This window comes from Coloeus monedula, assembly GCF_965178545.1.
Source record: "Coloeus monedula genome assembly, chromosome: 17".
Taxonomy (NCBI): domain Eukaryota; kingdom Metazoa; phylum Chordata; class Aves; order Passeriformes; family Corvidae; genus Coloeus; species Coloeus monedula.
In genome coordinates, this window is record NC_138797.1 from 11101269 (window position 1) to 11125487 (window position 24219).

A 24219-nucleotide genomic window follows, 5' to 3' on the forward strand; every position below is an offset into this window, starting at 1 on the left:
CTGCCCTGCCTCCTCACAGAGCCATGAGGGTAAATCAGCAGGGAAATACTCCAACAGTGGGGACAGTGTGGAAGGACTCATTGGATCAAGTGACAAGCAGAGAGAGAAATCCTAAATCCAGAATAGGTAGAGAGGAAAGCAGGTATGAGCTGCCTGTCCCTGGTGACACTGTCTCTGTTGGCCAATTAAAAGCCACTGCAATGAACAGGTCAGGTCCTAATGAGCTGTGGGTGCAAAGCCTGACTGGGCAGCTGGAAGGCCACGTAACCCCAAACCCACACGGTCTTTCAGAAAATGAATCCAAGGCAAAACAGGTCGAGAAGGTCACGGCTCTCTCCTGCAAACCACAGCACAAGCAAGCCCTGAATGCTTTCCCATTTCTCAAAATTGATTTCTCTTTTCCAAATTAAAGTACAAAATGAACATGTGAGACCAAATGCTACCGGAGCAGACTGCAAATGAGGGTAATAGGCCAAGTGTCAGATTTGTTTCTGCTGAGGAGTCATTACTTTAAAGTCTGTACTTTTTAAAGTACAGACTTTATGTAACCTGCTTTGCTCTAAAGCATAATCCAGCCAGCAAATGACTGGCATGATGATGTTTTGCCTGTGGAATGGCTTCTTTCCTGTTATAAATTTCTCTGGACCTTACCCCAAAGGGTAGGGGTACCCACCTGGCTGTAGCCAACATTTGAGGTTGGCTAAAAATCTGATGGATAAGGGAAGCCTGAGGTGCTGGGATAAATAACTCCATGGATTCTGGGTGGAGCAAAGGTATAAATTGCTATTTCTCAAATCAAGATTCTCACTGCAGGTTTAGAAGAATCTCTAACCGTTTCCCCACGGCAGCTCAAACTCCTGGAGCACAATTCTCAGGCTCTTAACCTCTTAGGAGGGTTGTTTTTCAGGTTTACTTTTCTCAAAACCACAGAGCTTCATGGAGGAATGGCTGAGAATGCTGACCTGGAGCAGGTATCAGCTTCTGATGTCCTGACTTGTGCGCTGCAGGAATCAGGAGCTGACTCTCTGCAGGCACCCAGCAACTCAGGGTGCTGTTCAAGGATCTGAGTGTGGCTGTTGGTCACATCCCCCTCTGCTCACAGAGATGTTGCAGCTGCTGTTGCTGGCACTTACTTACATTGGCCTTTGCTATGCATTAACCAAAATAACTTCCTTTGTGAAGCACAAAAATTTCAGTGCAAAAATTGCTGCTTTTATCCCTAAGGCAGGCTGCCCAGACACAAGGCTGTCTCAGGTAGGAACCATTCCTGTCCAAACAGCTGTGGAGGCAGATTCCTCACAAAAGGGGAAGTGGTTTAGCAAGATGAAGTAATCACAGTGTCGTGAATGCAACCAGGATTTCCCTGTTAATTACCTCACTGTTAATTAGGGGACCATTTTTTTATTAAAATTAATTCTCATCTTTTAAAAATATATTACTTAAAAATGGGATGTACAGAAGTGTTTATCACCGATACCCTAAGATGCTAATTTCCAAATGTTATGGCTTGTAATCAAGTTTAATTTTCTGACTTACCCTCCAAAGGAGAGACTTTACACCAGTTTTGACATTTAAATTACCTTTGATTTGCAAGTCCAATACTGCCATAAATATTCATAGCCAAGAATTGAGTATTTAGTTGTTAATTTTTTTTAATTTTTAATTCACTACTAAAAACCAGCTCCAGAGAAAGCTGAAGGAATGAAATGAAGCACATTTTATCTGAAGCACTGGGAGCATCTGGCTTTGCTACCTAACAGTGAACCGACACATCACGCTTCTGTTTGATGCTGCTGAACAAAATTTGACAGTGAAATCATCCTTTGATCCTTTCCCTTACATCTCCTTGCAAAAAGCTGCTCTAAGGGGGGAGCTGCTGCCCAGCACCGCCGTTGTTTTGGTGTGTGCCATGTCCAGCCCTGCATGGGGACAAGGCAAGGGCAGCCCAAGGCAGAGGCAGATGCTGGCACAGTCCGGTGCCACGTGCTGGGGCTGGCATGGCTGTGCCAGCCCTCTCTTCTCGGGCAGGCAGAACATTTTGGGTTCACAGCCACACAAACACAACAATTCCCTTGCCCTGAGCGTGGCCCCTGTGAGGAAAAAGCCCAGCTTGGCACAGGAGATGCCTGCTGGAAGAATGCCCGGGGTTGGGGGAATGGAGCCTTTTTGGTGCTGCCTCCCTGTGACCCTTCCCTGCCCAGGGTGACAGCGAGCCAGCCCTGAGCATGCTGGCCACAGCTATCCCAGGTAAAGGCAGCAGGCTCCAGGCTCTGGGAGGATCCCCGTCCCCTCTGGCAGTGACCCCAAGGTGTCCTATTGCTGCTCTTCTCCAGCACTCACACCCATTCAGGCTTTGACACAATTTCAGTGACCAAGAAGAAAGCCGTGCCGGGGACTGGCAGCTCTCAGGGGTGATGTGCCCAACTCCCTTCCCCTTCCCTGAGCAGAAACCCAGGTGAGAAGCAGAAGAGGTGAGATGCTCCAACCCCTGCCCTTGGGGGGGTGTGTCTCTCTGGTGGCCGATTTCTGTCTCATGATGCTTTAAAGATGCTCCATTTTTTCTCCAGGATATTGTGAGAACGTGGGTCAGTGTGGGATGGGAAGAGGGAAAGGATCATTGAGCAGAGGCTGAGTCTCAGAGCCCAACTCTGAGGGATAGAGCAGGCAAACACCTGCACACATCACTCAAAGGGCAAATCGGCTTCATAATGAAACATTCTCCTCTTTTCAGTGACTGATGACTTCTTCAATTTTTTTTTTTTTTATATCAGATACCCTTCAAATGTAATTAATTTCTCCAGTCTTTTTTCTTCCTTCAACAATAAGGCAGGGACAGAGAACCAGCACTATCACTATCCATTTCTCAAAATCATTTCTATTTGCAAAAGGCTAATAAAAAATCCAGATATACTGCAACCCTTTCTACCCTTAAAACCAAGGAATGTATTTTAAGCATAAACATCTGCTTCTGAGCTGAGCTACTGCCAAGGCTTTAACTAACACAAGATGGAATATGACCTTGCTTTTATGGCATGTTAGATACCCCCAGCTCACCCCCACCCCAGGGACAATAAATATGTACCTCATATGTGCCTCTGCTGCTGCCAGAAGTGTCCTTGGCTTCTTGTGTGGGCATCTTTGCACCACTGAGAGATTGATTTTCTGATACATAACTGAGGTGTCTGCTCCTACCCGAGATCAAAGAAGGACCTTTCCCAGGAACTCACCCAGATCTTTACTTTGCTTGCTTTCCATTTTAGTTCATTATTTTAAATAAAGGTATTTTCTCTGCCTACAAAATAATGGTTCACAATGGATGGCAGACTCACTTCTAATATTATTTACTTCTTCCATTTGAAAAGAAATTGCTTGCAGTAAAGCCCCATTCAGTTGGGATCTGAGTGTGGCCTTAGAAACTCCAAGCTTTGAAAATGTGAGATGGACCATAAAAATCAGGGATGCCAATTTCAGGTCTGCTTCTGCCCAAAAACCTGAAAAACATAATTTGGATGTTCCCTCTGGTCAGCGCCTAGGACTACACTTAATCCAGGACAACAAAGCCCTTCCAGATTCACTTTCCATGAAGGACCAGACATGAGAAGGATGAGCATCAAACTGGTGAAATGAAGCTATACAGCTCCAAATTTTTCAGAAGGACTCCACAATGCTTAGAGAGGACTCGTAAGAAAACCTGGACTTTGTTCTCCCAAATAACTCATGGTGATGTAGAAGAGATGATCCCGTGTCACTCTGGTAGAAAAAAAGACATGAAAATGGCCTGTTACTTCTTGATTTTTGATTCAGTAAAATCTGAGAGTCTTTTAAGTGACAAGTTCTCATAAATAATTCCATCTAATGGAAGATACTTTGGTAATTGCAGTATTTTAATTTCAGCCCTTTAAGTGCAGAGAATTCTCATTAGCACTCAGCATTCAGGTACTGCAATGAATTTTCATGGAGAGAGAATAGCATACACAGAAATGGTGGAAGTATGATTAATTTATTCATCATTTTATGGACATAGATATTAAGTGATTCATTAAGCAAAACCATCCGTTCCCTTTTGGGTACAAGAAAGTTTTCATTATTCCTGTTTTTCAGGTAAATAACTGGAGGCAGAAAATTACCAGGTCTGGCCTAAACCTCTTCTTCCCAAGCATTTCCACAGTGACTTTCTCTGTTTTCTAGCAAGGTTTATTTTCAAATGAAGCCTTCAAGTGACCCTGGAGAGTCTGACTTTCCATGCCTCAATCTAACTCCTGTGCAATATTGCCTTGACTAAAGGCAATAGAAACATCCACAGGGGAGCTGAAATGCCAGGCTGGCAGGCTGAGTGCATGAATATTATAAATGAATGAAGCAAAATTTGGATTTCAGGACAAAAGCTTGCCTTTATACCAATGCAGAGAGAATTGGGCCTTGTCATGGTTGTTTCAAGGAATTTGCAGCACCTTGGAGAAGTGACTCCTCTGTTGCCATGTGCTGCCAACTTTGAATAATGGAAATTAAAACATCCATGTTCTCAATTATTCCACTGGCACTGGAAGTGCTGAAGAAGGGAGGAGGGACATTAGACGAGAGTGTGCAAGAACAAAAGTGCTGGTTTTACACTGAACTCCGAGCTCCCTCGTGTCGCAATGAGTCACAAAGTCTCAGGCAAGCAGCGCTCAGCAAAGGCGGTACTGAGGGCAAAGAAAGAAGAGTCATGGCACATTTCCCTTCTAATTGTCTCCTATCTTTTAATTGGTTTCAAAACTAGATGTTAGCAAGGAGGCAAATGCTGCTTCCTTCACACCTACTGCAGTTAAATGGTGGGACAGGCAAAGCACTGCAGGTAAAGCTGGTGGGAATCACAGACTCACAGAATGGTTTGGGTTGGAAGGGACCTTAAAGCTCATCTCATTCCACCCCCTGCCATGGGCAGGGACACCTTCCACTGGCCCAGGTTGCTCCAAGCCCTGTCCAACCTGGCCTTGAATACTTCAGGGATGGGGCAGCCACAGCTTCTCTGGGCACCCTGTGCCAGGGCCTCACCATGTGAGCCATTCCCTCCATTTAGGCTGTATTGAGTTCCCAGCTCAGAGAGGCATCACTGGATTTTGTTTAAGATAGAAATTAAACGTTCCCAAAACTCAACTCCCTGCTGAGCTGCTGTTTACAATCAAGAGGTCAGTGATGGAGACAAAGACAGTGACCAAAGCCAAGTCCCAGCCAGCCCAGAGGAATTGCTGAGCATCACTCTATCACTGCTGCAGATGTTTTCCCCTGGGGATGGTTAACACACATTGCTGCTTCTTGCTCCATTACTTACAGCTCTCGTTCATTTTACGTTCTATTTCCTGGCACTGCTTAATTTGGAAAAAAATGCTACAATGACAGGTCTGTGGCAACTCTGACCACTTCTTCAGGTTCACAGCTCACACAAAGGAGCTGAGAAGTGCAGCTCCCTCCTCACTCAGCCCAAACCTGTGGGCATCCAGCTACATCCAGGCCTCTGCAGCTGCAGTTGTTACAAGCAGACAGAGCTGTTGGCTCTGAAAAAAAGCCCTTTCAGTGTAATTATAAAGCCATTTTTGCATGAAAAAATGGTTGTTTGTATGAATACATGCATAGACCAGCTTTAATTCTAAAGGCAGAGTTCAAACCTAATTCAAGGGTGTCAAAACTTCACAGGTGAGGACCTCTGTGTTGTTGCAAAGGCATTCAGAAATTCTGCTTTGCTGCACAGCCTTTGGTAAAGCAGAGATCATATGGATGAAAAAGAGGCATTAGTCTGATCTTTAATGATACAGCCAGTCTCACAACCTGAAAACCAAAATAAAAAGCACAAACCAAACATAAAGAGAGAGGGGCACCAGCCACTTGAGTGCTATTTGGATTAACATATTTAGAACCAATTAGAGACCTTATTAAACACTCTTCCTCCAGGGCCTTTCTGGTAAATACCTGACACAGACAAGGAAAAATACTTGATCTTTAGCACTGAAGGAGCAAAAACAAAATAAATTTTTAAAAAAGACACACTGAAGACAGATACTTCAAGCAAAATGAATCAAGAGAGAATGCCAAGAAGACTGTGCCTGACTTCTAGGGGACAACTTAGGTATCAGTTTACTTATTTATTATGCATTAATTAAAATGCTTAAAAGAAGTGGAACGTGGCTCAGGGAGTGATGAAGCCAAATCAGATGTGCTTTGACTCATCACAGTGACACAGTGAAAGCTGTACAAAAATATTACCAGGGAAATCTGTTTGGAGAATTTCAGAGCTCTGTGCATTGAAGGAGTCGTGACATGCTGTTGTAAGTCGATGAAAAGTACAGGGACTGAGGAGATGTGAGAATACAAGTTATAAAAACAACTGAAGAATGGTTTTGTCCTGTAAGGGGTTTCTAATAGATGAAGCAGTTCTAATTGCCATGGAAAAGTGAAAGCAAATCTTGTGGTCCTTGAAGCCTCCTCTACCTGTGTTATGAGCCTTGAATATCTGCTCTAACTTAGGGCTGCTCCAACAGCTTTTGCAGTGTGTTTTTGGACCCCTCCTGCAGAATGAAGCCTCTAAATTGAGGGTAGAACCCTGTGCTTGTACTTCGGGAGGTTTCTGGTCCAAGCTCCAGCAGCTCCCACAGGTCATCCTGTGAAGGCTGAGGCAGAAGGATGAGGAGTTACAAACCTGGAGGTCCAGGACACAGCCATTGCTTAGGAATGCTGCAGTTACAGACAAATAATCTTCTTAAGAGAGTGGTGAATTTGATGCAAAATGGATTTTTGGATGGAAACCAAGAGCTATTTGTCATAATTCAACATACAGAACTGATAAAAAAGGAGGAAATGTTGAACTATTTCAGTGTTTTCAAATAAACACTTGTTTTCTCCCTGGAAACACTAACACATTTCATTTCAAAATATTAAATAAGAAAATATGTTGAACTTCTGCTTTATTTCAGAACTGTCCTAAGCTAAAAAAGAAGTAAGAAAAAGGTGGGTTATAAGCCCAAAATGAAGCAAAGTGATCCACCTCAGCTCAAACTAGAAATTTAATTTTCACACAAGGGCTGTAGGTTAACCCTGAATTAATTGCTTTGTTTAACTCCTCCCCGATAAATTTCTTAATTCATTCCTGGTTTGACCCAAGCACCTTTCTCCTTTGAAAATGAATTATTTCACTATGAAACCACAAATGCCATCATTCTCCCATGTGCAGAAGGAACATCTCCAGTGGAAAGGGAGGAGGAAGGAGAAATAGTGACTGCACCCCATGAGCACTGGAAGCAACGTGCCCTGGGGGAATCACCCACCTGCTCTGATCTCATCTGGAACCTGCTCACCCAACATTTCTCTGGGTTCCTGCCATGCCAGAGAAGGTCAAGATTTCTCCCAAAGCGTCAGTGCTTTTGTGAGGCTCAGCATCAGAGGTTGTGACAGCAAGACAATTTTGTTTTCAAGTGTGAACCACCAGTGCCTTCAGAGTATTTGGCTCTCCCACCCCCATAAAAAAGAAAAAAAAAGCATAGAAATGAAGAAAGCTCGTCAGGACAGAAACAAAGGAGGAGGAAGCAGTCTGTCCTTTCATTTTGATGGATCTTTCTCTGCAGGGAGCATTGAATATATTCCAATGTTTTCCAGGTATCATTTTGGTTTCAGGTTAGTCATTCTTGACACAGGCATTTCCCAGCTAACAGATTAAGCTTCTCCTACTGGGTGCAAAGTATTTAGATGTTGTCTTGTAAAAGAAGTAATTTTGTCCTCCTCCTTTTGGTCAGAGCAGTGATTACTGCTCGCTGGTTTAGACAGTGAAAGAGTGGGTTACTTTGGAAAGAATAAAAAAATATATATATATATATATATCTGGGAACATTTCCATTTCTCTCAAAGCTTGCTTAACTTGTTTTAAGGTTTTATTAAGGGCACAGAATGGTTGACAATAAAATTATTTCTCTGAGCTGGGAGAGGTAAAGTAGATTGTTACACACAGGGAGAGGAGAGCTGACTGCTCTCATAAATAAGTCAATGTGTTACTCCTGCAAGACTGGAAGCGGAATGACAGCTCCTCCAGATGCTGATGCTCTACTTCTCCATGAGCCTCAGTAAACCCAAGTTTGCTAAAAATACCCTCCAAAAGCACACGTGCTCCAGGGCTGCAGAAACCCTTGGAGCAGGGGAGGTTTCAAATGGCCACATTCCAGGTGAATCCCACCTCCATCCCCAGCTGGGCTGGGTATCACAGCTCTGCTCCCAACTCGTGTGCCCAAACCTCCGCCGAGCATCACTGCCCTGGCTGAGGGGCTTTGTGGCCAGGGAGTGGGGAAGGCTGGTGGAGCCTGAGCTGCTGAGCCTCCCCAGGGTGGTGGGGATGGTGCCTGCTGCATCCTGGCCGCTTTGGGAGCAAATCATGGCCACACCATGTTTTAATGGAGATTATTTCTAGTTGTGTTTCCAAAAGGGATATTTCTGTACATGCCCAGCCTTACTCTCCTCCCTTCCCTCTCTTGATACAATGAAGAGGCAGGTGATAAAACACAGCAAAAATTAAAGGCAAGAGGAGATGGAAGCCCATTAAATTCCAAAGCTGAGCTTTGTTTTGGGATGAACATTCCTTCATTCCTCAAAATGCAACTTGTGAAGACAGTGACTGCTCAGGCAGTGGGCCAAGGGCATGTCACCTTCCCCTCCTGACACCCAACAGAGGAAATAAATCAATGTCATCAAACCCCTTCTTTTGCAATTTGATGTCTGAGATGCATAAGGAAAAGGAAAGCAGGAGTATGACAGGGTGATTAGTGCTTATCTTTACTCACACAGAGAATAAGTTACCAATCAGCCGCTCTGTCCCTATCTCCTTATTTAAAATGCAAAATAACATGAATGAAACAATAACATTTTAATTAGATGGAAATAGAAAAGCTACAGGAGAATGCCATTGTTGAAGCAGCCTGAGGTTCCTGAGCTGCATGTAATTACTTTGATGGATTGCACTCTAAAGGGAGAGTTAAACAGCACAGTTTCCACAACACTTTTTGCACCATTCCATCTCTTCTCACTTGCCAGTGATGGAAGCCAGGGACAACTAGAGTGGGAAATTATTTTCCTTGCAGTGCAGCAAGGACAGCCTTGTGGGAAGCAGACCCAGCTCCCACTCCAACCCTGTCTGTTTTGCTTTAAAAAAAAGAAGAAAAAAAAGCCCCACAGATCCAAACCAAAGGATGCCCAGAAAGCATCAAAAATGGAGGAGAACATGTAAACCATGATGGAAAGTAAGGAAAAACTGGAAGTAAAATAACTCATGAAACTTTTCACAAGTATGAGGATGTACTCTTAAAAGAAAGGCTGCCACAGACCAGCTCTGATGCCAACTTGCACTCTGGTGTGGTCCAGGGATCAGCCTGGCTCCCCCAGACTCAGTGCAGCTTCAGGCCCAAATTTTGGAGAGGCACAGCCCTGACCACACGGTGCACGAGGCTTTTGAGGTGGTGCCTGCTGCCAACACAAAATGTGTCACTGTGAATCATCCACACACCAGTTTCAGACTAAAAAACTGTTCCTTGAATCATGGTGAAAAGCACAAATGTTCTGCTCTGAAACATAAAATTCACTGACTCCTTCTCGAGCCAAAAATAGGGAAAAGGGTTATGTAATTCATTTACTTTGAAAAATAAGCATTTCAAAGTTATCTAAACAGCACTAATAAACAGGGAAATCTCTGTTTATTTAATCAGTCCATTTTTTACTGGGCTTGGTGCTGGTGCTCCAGACAAGTTTGTCTCGTTCACCTTAAAACAATTTCACCACAAAACTTCACCCAACAGTTCTGAGAGGCTGGCAGGGCTGCAGCTCCACTTCACATCTACGTTACCACCCTAACCATGTGCTCCTAAAAACATCCCAGGTTTTGCTGCACACCACGTTGTGAGAGAAGGAGAAGCTGGGAGCATTTTGTGAGTAAGTCTTGGAACAAGCTGTTTTCTTGGGGGTGATCAGTGCTCATTTTATCACTGGTTTGCCCCATTTCCAGCCCAATCAGCCTGGATGGAGGCAGATTCCTGACAAGTTGCAGCTAGAATTATAAATGAAAAAGCCATGATTATTTTCAGCTGAAATCCTTGTCTCCCTGAATAAGTGCTCTACTTCCCTCAGCAGTCTTTGCAATTCGCTCTTTGTGACCAGACACAAAAGCCCTGTTTTCTATGAGATCACTTATCTCCAGCAAAGCTTCAATGGAATATCGAATGAAGGCATCAAAACTCTGTCAAAACAACCACTGCCACAGCCTGGAAAGTAATTTTTCAAGGCTTCCTCCTTGATGTTTGCAGGTAATAATTTTCAACAAGTTCATTCCCAGAAAGGGTTGGGGCATTTTCTCCCCATCAGCCTCTTGGGCTGCTGGGCACAGCAGTGTCCAAGGCCAGGTTGGATGGGGTTTGGAGCAACTTGGTCTAGTGGCAGTTGTCCCTGTCCAGAGCAGGGGATTGGAATGAGATGGTGTCTAAGGTCCCTTTCAACTAAAACCATTCTGGGAGTCTATGATTCACCATTGCTGAAGAGGCCTTTGACTGCCAGACCCATTCCTGGGCGATTCCCAAGCATTGGGATCACCCAGCTCCGAGGAAGGAAACCAGCTTCCCCCCACCACAACACCACCCTGTCTTTGGGACTGGTGTCTGTTTATAAGTGAAGGCAGCCAGGCAGAAGGACTCTGTCCACCTGAGTGGGTTCCCTGCTGCTGAGATGCTGACCTGAAAGGCCCCAGCCACGGGCTGAGTCTTGGCAGGAGAGCAGCGCTGCTCCTGAGGGATGCTGGGTCTGGAGAGGAGGATGTGGTTGGTCCATGCGATGCCTCCATGGAGCACGAGCAGGTTTTCCAGGTGTGCTTGTGCAAAATTTGTAGAAACAGAGGGAAATCTGCTAACTATTAATGTTTTTATAGGATCATCATTGCTTAGCCACTCAGTATGGAAATTTTTTTCCTAACATCAAAGCTGACCCTCCCCTGGTGCAATTTGAGGCCATTTCCCCATGTCCCATCACCAATTACCTAGCAGCAGAGGCTGATCCTCAAGAGTGTAAGGACCTGAGGTGTGGACCAGCCTCCCAAAGAGGAAAGAAGCCCAATGCTGGAAAGGAATTAATGCCCAGAAGATTTTCGGCTGTGCTTCAATCTTGTCTCAACAGTACCCACAGGTCACAAGTCAAGATAATCTCTACAGCCCGATCGATACACGTGGCCTTTTAAGCAAGCTCCTCTCTGCTGCCTTGAGGCTGGCTCTGAGGAAAGGTGTTACTGCAAATCCACATGGAAAATCAGGCATTGCACCCTGACAGACACGGCCCCAGCAAAAGGCTGCAGCCCTGCAAAACCGGAAAAAAAAGGAAAGGCCTTGAAAATCACCTGAACCAACTCCTTCTCCTGAAAAATCACCTGGAATGTGGGGGTTTTTTCCCTGAATTTGAAAGCACAGCTCTGATTTAGAGCACCAAGGGAAAGCATTGCCTGTCTCTTCTGAATTCAGTGAGGAGGAAGTCGGTCTGTTTGCAGGCGTGTGGCCGCTGTGCACAGCTCCAGCTGCAGTTGGAGAGCTCCAGTCAATAGCTGCTTTACAGAAAAAACAGTTTTGTTTTGCAGGCACAAAGACCTCTTCTATCCCTACCCAGCAGGAGGTTTATAAAACTGTCATTTCTTGCCCTGTTTCTGCCCTTGCCTCTTTGCTTCTATTTCTTACAGGCTGCCAGTGGGTTTTTTATTGCTTTGGGTGTTTTCTTTTAATTGAAACTGAGTAAATTGCATTTTCCCCTAAATAGTTGACGAGTTTAACCAAGTTTTCCATTATTTCGTGGGGGGAAAAGAACAGCAACCTTTGGAGCAAAAAACAGAAACATTATTGAACTTGGTTTATGGAAGTGCTCAGAGACATAACCTCACAATGAGGGGGGCAGCTCCTGAGGGCCCTTAAAAGCAACTTTTGCCTGGGCAATATTTAAGGGATGAAGTTTAGCACAGCACTACATGATATGAGAAAACATCTAGGGTCTGACCAGAGATTTTCCCTTTCCCAAACACACTCTTTTTAAAGTAATGAAGACACCAGCAAGCTTTATTTCTGGCTGTTCACCATATTTGTAACAGTCTTTCTTGCAATATCTCCACTGATAACAGGAGGAAGAGGGAAGATAAAAGCAATCATGAACGGGAAAGACCTTCTGTCTCATCTCCCTCTGATAAAACCATTCCCTGCATATCAAACCTCTAGCCCTTTTCAGAGGAACTCAGGCTAGGCAGGGAGGGACTGGGGTTGGAGACTCATTTGCTGGGAAGAGATAGAGCTGGAAAGCAGTAATGCAGCTGGCATCTCATTCTCAGAAATAAATAGCTCCTGCCATGCTTCATCTTCCTCCTCTTTTCCTACAGGACCCCAAATACTAATATCACTGGTGAGCAGGAGGCCTGTTCTTTCTCATAAAGAAGCAGAGCAGCTCCCTCAGGCACAGCTCTATCCTAAAGCCCCATCCCTGTTTTTAACCTGAAACACTTCTCTTCCTTCCAAGCATCTCCTTGAGCTCTCAGCCTGCCCCTCATGCAGTGGGAACCAGCCTACAGAGGGGGAACTGACAGAGCAGGCTGGCAAGGGATTGCACCAAGCTGAAACCTTGCTGGAACAGAGACCATGGGAAGCAGCAGTGGGACATGACGGGGTCTGGGAGGAGCAGAGAGGGTTTGTGGCTGGGAGCTGAGCCTGGCCACTGGGTGCTGGGAGCCACAGCCTCTCTGTGTTTGCTGTTATTACCCCCTCTCTGCCCTGGCCCCTTGGAAAACCCCTTTCTTTGGGTAATTGTGGTTTTGTCCTCACTGGAAGCACTGCCCTGGGACGCACTGTCTGTGGCACCCCCGTATTTTGGCTTGTGATGAACTGAGGGAAAATGCTTCCATAATGGAGCTCAGCTGGAAATTCCCTGAACTTTTTGCTGCTCCCAAGCAGAGTATTCAGCAGTGACACAAGGTCTAATAGGCTTCTGCTGTTTCCTTTGACTCAGAAAAATGGCTATTGCAGCTGCTAGTTCTCCATCTTCAAACAAGCTCCCTTTCTTGCTAGATACTCAAGAATAAATGGTATTTCCTTGGCTCCAGGATGTTCTTGGAAAACAACCATCAGATCAGGCAGTGCTTCTGGCCATGCTGCCATTGCACTGACCTCTCTCTAGTTAAAGCTGGGCTGGTTATTCCCTTCTGATACTCCAACGTTGCCCTCAAGCAACAGAGCCCCTGACAGTTTCACCATGGCTTGAGTCCCTCTTGGGGAAAGGAGGGGAGAGGTTTCCCTTCCCCTTTGCCACAAGAGACAAGCTTCTAGCAAGCAACAAGTGCAGCAGTGACAGAGCCAGAACCTGTACGATGACACAGGGAACAAGGGGCATCACTCTGGTGAGGAAACTAACAGATTTGGCCACATTTTACAGTGTGGTGTTGGTCACATTTCTCCTCCACGAAAGGTGAACAGAGGGAGGGACAGAGAATGACTCAAAACAGACACAAACCCACGCAAACCTACTAGGAAATTCCATAATGAGGTGCTGGGCCCATGGCATTACACCTGACAAATTCACCACACAAAGATCCAAAGGAATAAAACAGCTCCACACAATTTCAGGACATGAGAATATGTTCAGTATCATCTTAAGCTTGGTGAGATTAATTTTCCTGACAGCCTGTTTAAAAGAAAAGTGGGTTATGTGATTAAAAGAAATAAACCCCTCTCCAAAGCCCTATTGTGTGACCAGCAAAAACAGCCTTTCTAGGTTCTCACCTACCTGGATGTCAGCATTTCGCAGAGGTTTTCATGCCTCCAGCCCTTTTCTTTGGCTGTGGAATCACAGGCAGGCTCTTGGGCACTGATTTTTTGCAAAACAGCAGGCTTAGATATAGATTTCTGGATTCAAATATTGCCAGTGCTTGCCTACAAAGCACAGGGCACAAATCAACAGTGAACAAACCAGAGTAACAGAAAAGCTGGGCTGTTAATCTTCATAATGTGCCTCTCAGAGGGGATTTCACTTGAATGTTATTTGCATTAAATATGATACTGAGTGGTGGATATGCAGTAATAAATAAATTAAAGGCCATATTTAAGTCAAACACTGTCCCCCTGTTGACTGCAGACCCAAGTGTGAGAGCTGCTAACAGTGAACTGTGCAGCTCTGCTCATCTGCATGACTCGCTGAAGGGAAAAGCACTGGCAAGTTCCATCATTGGTGCCCTGAGAAACTCATTTTGGGGGAAAATTAACCTGTTTAGTGAGGTTTATGGTCTCAGCCCAAGCTCTATGACTGCTGGAAGTATTGTGGACACTTTTGCTTCCCTCTCCCCCTCTCCACACTCTGCTTATGGATTTTCTCCACCAAGGCTGAGCAGGCAGGAGGCTGTGCTGGAGCCTCCCCTTAGCCTGCTGAGGAGGGGAGCAAAGAAAATTCAATTAGATTTTCAAGGGAGAAAAAAAGGACTTATCCCAAAAGAGAAGCGAACTTCTTGGTTACTTTATTGCTGCTTTTCTTCAGCGTTTTTCTCTGCTGCAGCTCCTCTCGGCCTCGTGAAGCCTCAGGTATTACAGGGTTTGTTTCCTGACATGGTTTGACCTCCAGCCTGGGTTCAGAGTGCCAGGCTGGCCATGAGCCCTGCTCCTCTGGACTGCTGCACTCTGAGATACTTTCTAACCAAATTCCTGCCTTTTTTTTTTTTTTTTCCTTTCAAGGGATTTTCCATCCTGGATTGGCCAGGAAACACGTGCAAGCTGTGAGGGAGACAAGCCTGAGGTAGAGTTTGCTCCTTGGGCTAGTAAATGCAGTTTATTGAGTGTTTGGGGCATACACAGCTCCCCATCATTGTACCTTGAGGTCAAATAATCTCTTTACTAGTCTAAACCTATCCTTCTCCTTCTGCCTACAGTGCTTTATCAAACTTGACACACTTGGATTTAAGGAACAAGCGTGACAGTGTCACAAGCCCGTGACTGACAGCAATAAAAAATGAAACATGGGAAAGTCAAAGGATTGAGTTTCTTTTTTATATTAAAATGTATAAACTATGCCTGTGGGGATAAAATGTAAGATCTTTGCAGGAGGAATCAATGGTGGTGCAAGCAATGAGTTAAACTTTCCCAGCAGCTGTGTGAGCTGCATTTTTATAAGATGGTTTTGAAAAAATCATTGAATCGGAGGGGAAAGTGGGTTAATTTCTTATTGAACATACTCAAATAGTTATGCACTTATTAAACAAATTCTCCAAGGGAACAAGGTGGTATGACAGTCCTACCACATATTAAGACCACATTTGCTCGGTTCAGCAGTGCAGACATCCTTTGTTCTTGATAAAGTTAAAATTAATAGCATGTGGCATTGCAATGACTATATTAATTAGCTCCTTGGAGTCCTGATCAAAAATAGGGGTCTGCTGAGCCAAATGTCATCCTGCATCAAAGTGCTCGTGGCAGATCTGCAGCAGGTCCCTGCTCCCAGGTGTGGGTGATGCTGGCAAGGTGAGGAACACCTTTTTTCAAGGTTAAAGAAGGAAGAAAATGAGATAGTTAAGGGATGGGATTGCTCCTACTCTGGCTGCTGACACCTCACAAAGCCTTGAGAGCAGAGCCAAGGCAGCAGGGATCACCATCAGGCTGAGCCTGGCAGGAGGGGACTGGCAGCAGGGCTGAGCAGCCCAAGAGGAGAGGGCAGCAGGGACATCCATAGATGAACCTGATACAGGACAGTGAGGGGCTGCTCCCCTGCAGGTGACAGCACAGCCACGAGCAATGCCACCCAACCCAGGGCACAGCCTCTGGCACCACTGCCCCCCCAGTGCCTCCCTGATTTACTGATACTGAGCATGCTTTCTGCTCTGTCCGTGACTCTCCAGTTCAGAGGTACTCCCAGATTTTTCATGAGCATTTTGCATAAAATAGATGCTTCTTCTCCCTTTTCAAATGCTAGGCTTTATCAAAGTTTATGATTTTTCCTTGTTATTTTTTTTTCATTTCTACTGGGAAAATCTCATCTCTTTGATGTCTGTCTTCAGCTGACAATTGCCCCTAGCCCATGAGAACTCAAAAGCTTCAAAGAAACCTCAATGAACTTCTCCTCAAAATAAAAAGTTCAGCTAAAAAGACCTTGTCCATTCTATCATGGTTTTTTTCCTGGGAGAGGAAAGGCCCCCATGGAGCTGTGCCCAGCAGTGCACTCTGCACTGAGAATTACTGAAGTGAAAAAGCCACAGGAGATGAGGAGCAAATCTCACATGCTGAAACCACCTGCAGGTGAGCAGCTCCTCCAGCCCACCAGATGCATCCTCTCCAAAGGCCAAGGATGAGAGTCACACAGTACAGCCCTGTGCCACAGCATCCTATGTCCCAGCAGGAGCAGGGGTGAAGATGAGTTTCTGGTACCCCAGGGAGAGAGGAGGAAGATGGATCTCCACAGACAAGGCACTTGAGTAATGGGATACAAATTTGTCTCACTAATATTTTCTTCCCATACACGGAAAACTTAAGTGAATGCAGGAATATACTGGGAATGAACCATCAGCCCAGAAATTTGCTCCCCAGTCAGGGTTAGTACTCCACCACCACCACCTTTTCTATACCCAAGCGCTTGTTTTCCGAATAACTCATTAGCTCAACTGATTCATCATCATTATATGTTTGGGTTTTTTTAAAAACCCACACCTAAGAGATTTTGCAATTGGATAGAAGAAATGGTATCCATGGAAGGCAAGACCTGGGGGAGATGTTACTGGAGCACGATGAGTGAGCTGGGCATTGGAGGCATCTCCAGCTTCACAGGTGAGAGTGGCTTGTACCAGAGGGCAAAGAGCAACCAGAGAGACTGGGAAAGTAATAACCCAGATTTGTCTGCTTAATGTGAGGGAAAGGAGGGGTGTCAGCACTGGGACTGATGGGTTTGGCATTTAATGTTCTCTGCTTTAGGGCTCACCCTTCCCACCTCACCAGCCCAGGACCCCTCAGACACCTTTGCTCACCCACTGTCCTGTGACCCTCAGCGAGGGGCAATTTCACAGCAGGGAAAAGGCAGTGGGGACACCATGGGAGCCCAAATTCCCCCCTGTCCCCCACCTGGGTACCCCTGTGTCCCACAGGGGGATGCTGCCCATCCTGCCTGCCTCGGGCAGGACACAGAAGCGTTTCTAAACGTCAGGAAGCAAAAGTGCCATCTGTGAGTCTTGAGCAGATGCTGCACAGAGACGAGAGTGAAAGTCTTTAAGGGAAAGGAGGGGGAAAGCAGAGAGATGACAATTAAATAGCTGTTTTAAATGATCTGAAAGATTAAAGACAGATGAAGGGTTTTGGATTTTTTTTTTTTCTCTGGGAAAAGCAACTACGAGATTACCTTCATTTCTTCTGCCTTCACAAACCGTTGGTAAGAGGAAAACCTAAGAGCTAAATCAGTCGGCCACATTTCCTCGTTTTTTATTATCTCTCCAGCTGACATCTCGGGAAGGGGGAGGGAAAAAGAAATCAAGTGAATTAAAACCAATTGGGGGGGAAAAAAGAGAAGAAATTATGTAAGAACTGGCAAAACACAGCAGGCTCAAGTGGTTATGTAAAGCAATGAACACAAGAGCTTATTTAAATTAGATCTAGCTGCGAGACAGAGCAGAGTGTAAACGGGCTGGGATTAGGCAGGCTGGGCTGTCGTGCATATGCTGAGTTAAAGCCCTGGGTTCCCTGAAGAGCCGATGAAAAAAAGGCAGCTTTAGGGATGCTCCCACCACAACAGATGGGCATCGCTGCTGGGGCGGGGGTCCCTCTCCATCGTTGTGGGGATGGATCCAGACACATTTACACACCAATATCTTCATTTTCTTGTCTACCTGAGGGTGTGGCAGCATTGTGACCTGATGGAACACAATCCTGCCACAAAGGTGCTATTTGTGGTTCCATCAGAGGGGTGAGTGACACTCAGGACTTCTCTGGGGTAGTGAGTGATTTAGAACAGCACCGTTATTAAAAGCTACAGTAGAAGTTCAGCTGTGACTTAAGGAAAAGAAATCAACTTCAATTCTTCTAGTCAATACTGTGTTTATTCTAGTATAAACAGAGGATTCCTGAACCATTGACTAATCCTGGATAGGATTTGCCAGCAAACCTGGAGAGAATTCAGCCGCTTGGTTTTATGGCTTGCTATTTTCACGTAATATAGAGAAATGCTTCTCATGTTTTTTTACTTGGCACCACAGATCTGATGGTGAGCAGGGCCCTGCCTTCTACAGCACCGGAGCACTGAGCACATTCCACAACCCTGCCAAGGTGCTCCTCACCAGAAGAAAGTGTAAGGGCATGTTTGCAACATCATACGTGGAATTTATAGCTCTGTGAACCTCTCAGACTGACAGGAATTAAATAGATGACCCTTGGAAGAGTGTGTAGAGAGCATGATAATGGATGTCAAGACTCCTGGTCCTTCCTTTCCATCCCCTTCACACCTGAGGCTCTTTGGCAGGTGCCTTCAAAGGCATCGCATGAAGAAATGTAGGCAGAAATAAAGCTGAGGAGCCCCTTGGGCAAGCAGTTGTTTCATGTGCAGAGATATTTACTCTACAAATCATCCAAACTGTGAGCAGGCTTCATAAAACATGATAAACGAGGGCTCTGCAGGGATGGGTGAGCTGCAGCCATGCAGGGTGGGCTGAGGCAGAGCAGATCCACAGCATCCTTCAGAAGTGTGAGGAGGTCCAGAGTAGTTCCCCAAGTGCTGCCCTAACAAATGAGCAACTTGGAGCTGCTGGAGCTGTGGCAGTTTATGGAGGAGCAGGGCCTGCTGCCATGTGTTTTAATAAATGGGATCACACCAGCTGTCCGTGCAAATAAAACATTAGCATGTGTCAGACACTCTACCCAGGCACTTGCTGTAGCTTAGGGGACATTTTGCAGCAGAGCCATCCAAGCACAGGCTGTGCCATGCCAGTGCAAAAACATCTTCCCCCTGTGAATTTTGGGGTGCCAGGAGCTGCCCACACCCAGCTCCCCTTGCACGTGTGTCCAGGCTCAGATAAAATCCTGGGATTTTAGGTTGAGGAGCTGCTGGCTCCGTGTGTAGGGACTGACAGTGCACCAGGATTCCAGGTATTTCTTTCAGCTTCTCCTCTTTCCCCAGGTTCTGCTGTGAACCTCTCCAGAAAACGGGTATGAAGGTAAAAAAGTAATAAGCAGGAAAATCAATTTGCACAGCATCTGGCCAGTAAAATTCAGAGCTTTTTTGAAAACCAGGGCTGAGAGTGTGCAGTGTTAATGGCACACGGGGCTGCACATGGTAGAACAGGACTTTCGGTGGGATCCTGTTTTGGGGAAGCTGGTCCCAGAGCCAACTCCACAGGCACAGACCCACAAGTGAACAGGGGAAACCTCTCATCCTGCCTCAGAACTCTTGTATCTATTGCTGCCACAACAAGGAGCTGTAAAAAGAACTCTTGCATCTATTGCTGCCACAACAAGGAGCTTTAAAACCTCCTCCAGCTGAAGCGCCATGAAAACATGAATTTACTTGTATGGCTTTAAGAGGTGTTTAATCTATGTGGGAAAAGGTCCTAAAATTGGCTACAGTGCTTTTCAGAGGATGTCTGCCAGCTAAGAGTTTACTAAATAATGTGGCTGTAATGGACTTACTCCTGTTACCAGATCCCAGTGGATGCCAAAATCCGAACCAGACGTCCCTGACTGACAGAAGCAACATGAAAACTTGGCAATGGAGAATACATAATAAACCAGATCCACAAGCTGATTTAAGCAGCTGCAAAGACAGTGATGAGCACAGCTGGGAAATAGTTCTAAGAATTCCATATCAGAGACCACACAGGGCTTATGCCTCGATGACAAGAGGTGAGATGTGCCCGGCGTACGGCTCGTGGGGACACGCAGTGTCACCCTGCAGAACATTTCACTCACTGCTCTTCCTGATTATGTGCTGCCCTGAACAATTTGTAATTGCTAGAAGAATATCAGTAATTACCTCTTACAGTTGATGTGGAGCTTAAGTGGTGAGAGTTAAAATGTGCAAGAACCAAATATCCTGAGTGTTGTTTGAATAATTACTTTTTTGTTATTATTACGAGGAAACCTGGTTGTTCACATTCAGTCTAATTTCACTCAGAAATATCCATTCAAACTTGACTATTCGAAGCAAACACTGAGGAATTTTTTCAAAATCAGAGATATTAAATTACTGCAATCAAATAGGCCCTTCCAACTCAGAATATTCTGTGATTCTGTGAAATATTTGTTCCCAGAAGTTTGTTCCAGAGGAACATTCTCCTGTAATGATCCCAGCAAAACCATGGCTCACACTGGGCTCTGAGGACATAAATGGTTACAGTTGCCCTGTTCTGGGACAGGCTTTCAATCAGTCAACAAATAAAACCACTTGGAGAACTAATGGCTTCCAAAAAAAAAAATGCCAGTTTGCTTTAGACAGTTTGCCAAACAGGAATAGGAGCAAAATATGTTGAGTGATTTATTACAAGTGTTTTGCCAGCTCGAGCAAGTTCATCATTGCTCTCCTTAATTTAAAGACAGAAAATGAACACAATGAGTTGCAGAGATGCTCTGAAGCAGCTTGAAAGCACCACGAAAGACCAGGGCTCCAGATTGCCACCCAGCAAGACCTCTGCACGTCACACTCCACATCAGCACTGCCCTTTCTCTCCCGGATCTTCCATCATTTGTCTTTTTTTAAACCTCTGCACAGCTTACGACGTGAGAGCGCCGGCTCACACGCTGTGCGATGGTTTCCATTAACGCACTTCAAACCTGACTTGCAGCTGCTTTGCTTATTCACTCCAGAGCCTTCCCCGGTCCAGGGCCCTGCCTCACATCGTGTGATGCTTCCCTGTGCTCAGAGGAATGGAGTAAAACCACGAAACAACCTTCCTGTCCTGGCAAAGCCACTTTTGCAGCCAGATCCCCCGAGAAGGAACAGATTGACATGGTTTGGGGTTTGGTTCTTCCTTCTTCCCCAACAGCTGCCTCTTTCTTTTAACTTTTAAATTAATCCACTAGTTAATTAAATATAAATATATGAGGAAAAGCCCACAGGTGAACTTCATACACACGTAATACATTCATGTCTGCCTTCTCCTGACTTGGCTAATGGGATAAGGTATAGCCTGAATAATTGCAAGACTGTAAGGTACACTGAGAACTGTTTAAAGTGTAATCTCCAAAGATATGGATAGGAAATAATCCTCTGGTTTTAGCCCTACCATGGTAACAATGAGCATCGGTTTAATCCGAGGAGGAAGATGAGTGGAAATAATGCATTTCAGTCACATAGTTCTCAAATCAGATGGCTCACGTCTCCTCAGAGAGTAGAGAATTTGGGTTAAGTACACTGGGCGGCTGCTGACAAAACCTTCCAGGCATCTACAGGAGAAATGCAGCTCTCACCACCTCAGACGAAATTTGGGGATCATAACAAAATGCAGAGGGAATCCAGGGCTTCTATCAGGGCTTGATTTTGGTTTACTGAAACAGTACAGAGGGGAAACTGGGAGAGTTATGTCTAAACATTTACAGGCTCTGGTCTTAAATCTAAATGCACAAACCCTCACCTGCTTTTAGTGGGAGGGAATGGTTCTGATTCATTTCCATTTAAGTTCCCTCCCTTTAAGTGTGGGAACATCCCAGGGACTCCAGTACACATGCAGCTTTAAATTCCAACTGCCCGCTGATTAACCCCACCTGAAATTCATGTTCCAAATAAAAAATTGAGCAGCTATCACATGCAAGCCTGGCAGCCAAGGGACTGTGGAGATTGGTGTCTTGATCTCTTCTGTCCCTCCTTCCGTGTCTCTTACATTTTTCAAGCCCGATGCTCCAGTAAACAAATGCCTCAACCCACCAGAGCACTGGAGCACGGCAAGTGTTGATGCTGAAATCCGTTCCACGCATGGGCGTGTTGGATTTAGCACTGAGTGGAGAGCAGCGAAGCTGTGCTGAAGTCAGGAGGGGCTGCTGATTAAACCAGCTATGGATTTCCCCAAAACAGCAAAAATAGCAGCCTCTGGCTTTCACGATGCAGCTCCTTTTCACATGCCTGTGCTACACCCTGTGTCCAAAACTTTCTGAAATTAGGAGCTGTCACTACACTGAAGAAAAGGGCTCTGGATCAACACAAGGAAGTGGAAGAGGGGGAGAGATGGTTTTATTTCCCTTGAACTTGGTGGCCGCTTTCCAGCAGAAAGGAAGGAGATGCAGAAAATGCAGAGAAAGGGTGGAGATTTGGGGGTTTCTGGCGATGAACTGCCGCCTTTGGGCGGGACACAAGAGTCCCCAGCGCGACACGGCAGAGCGGGGCCGGCTGTCCCGGGCTCTGAGGCACCAGGAGCTCCGGACCGGGACGAGGGAAGCTCCGGGCACGGGAAGGAGCTCCACGGAGGGTTGTACCGGCCCGAGGCCGGATTAACCACCGAGCAGCATTTACCCCGGTGCAAGGTCTCTGCTGAGCGTGGTGGGGCAGGAGAGGGTGCGGGGAGGGGCGAAGCAAGCGGAGCCGAGACCCCCACAAATCCCTCCTGAGCGCACCCCGGGCCGGTGCGTTCCGTCAGGGCTGCCCGGGACATCCCCTTCCCGAGCCGGTTCCTGCTCCAGCCTCCCACTCCTGCCCCGCCCGGCTCCGCAAAGTTTGGCCGGCCGGGGGAGGAGGCGGCTGCCCTGCCCCGGTCCCCGGCCCCCGGCCCCTCACCTGGATGACCGTCTTCAGCGTGGAGGTGTCCACGATGGCGGTGCAGATGAGGGAGTCGGGATCCTGGTCCTTGCCGTAGATCTGCCCCATGGTGAAGATCATGGGGATGGCGAGCAGGAAGGAAGCGATCCAGATGCAGCTGATGAACTTCTTGGTGCGGCTGCGGGACATGATGCTCTTGGCTTTGAAGGGGTGGCAGATGGCCATGTAGCGCTCCACGCTGAGGCTGGCGATGTTGAGTGCCGTGGCATAGGTGCAGGCGTCCCGGAGGAAGTAGTAGCCCTTGCAAACGGCTCCCCCGAAAGCCCAGGGGTGATGGACCCAGATGAAGTTGTAGAGCTCGATGGGCATGCAGAGGAGGAAGATGAGGAGGTCGGAGAAGGCGAGGCTGGCCAGGTGGTAGTGCACGGTGCTCTGCAGGTTCTGCAGCGACTTCTTCCGCACCAGCGTGTACGCCGTGATGGAGTTGCCCACGGTGCCCACTAAGAAAAGAGCCAAGTACACGACTGTCACCATCACTTTGGAGTAGATGTCGGTGTTGACGTCCAGGTCCTCCTCGTCGGGCACTTTGGGGAGCAGGTCGGAGCGGTTGGACGCGTTGGCATAGCCGCTGGGGTGCGGGTGCAGCTGCCCGGCGGGCACGGCCGGGGCCGTGGCGTTCGGGTGCATCCCCGGCGCCGGGCAGCACCGCCCGGGCCCGCCGCTGCCCCCGGCGGGGAACTTGGCTCGTTTTAATGCGGCGGGAGGAGCCGGCGGTCCCGGGGCTGCCGCGCGTGTGCGAGTGCGAGACGCGCCCCCCGCTCGGTGCGAGCGCCCGCGGCCCCGGCTCCCTCCTCCTGCGGCTCCGCCGCGCACAGATGTGCCCCGGCAGCGCGGAGCCGCCCCGCACACGCACACACGGACCGGGACGCGCACACACCGCACACACGCACCGCTACAGGCACACACACACCCCGCACACACGCTCCGCACAGCCGCGCCCTCCCCGCCGGTCACCGCAGACCAACCCCGGCCCCACCGCCGAGAGGGGTTTTGCAGCCCCAGCGCGGTCCCCAAAGTGCGGACCCGTGTTGGGAGAGAGGGAGGGAGCAGGTCCCGGGCTGGGCTGCAGAGCCCCTCCCCGCTGGGTCTTCCCCCCCACACTTTCTCCATCCCTAAGTCAGACACGGGCACGGCTGGAAGTTGAGGGCTGGTAAGGGGCTGCTCGTGGGTCCGAGCCCCCTCCTTCATCCCCCACAGGGAGAGGAGAGGTATGAGGGGTGCTCTGACGCCTTTGTACATCTGTATGTACTGCTGATTCCCAAATATCCACTCAGCTCTTGCTGCTGCTGGGAGAAATGCATTTAAATGAAGGGGAAAACGCACTTTAAAATACCTACCTGCGCCCTGACCTGCCTAGGGCACCCTCAGTGCCGTGGCACAGCTGCTTTGCTTTGGCCCCTATCAGTGACTTTTCCCTTAATATCTTCATGTTTGGGGATGTGGATT

At 47.0% G+C, this 24219-nt stretch overlaps 1 protein-coding gene across 1 annotated transcript in view; it reads right to left on the reverse strand.

Annotated features, from left to right (window-relative positions):
* NTSR1 (neurotensin receptor 1) overlaps positions 1–23400 on the reverse strand; it is a gene marked incomplete at both ends in the record, with an annotated part of 49720 nt that extends 26320 nt beyond the window's left edge. The window contains one exon of the mRNA XM_082293021.1: positions 22732–23400. Coding sequence (XP_082149147.1) covers positions 22732–23400 — 669 coding nt within the window. The remainder of the gene's footprint in view (positions 1–22731) is intronic.
* Between the last annotated feature and the right edge of the window lie 819 nt (positions 23401–24219).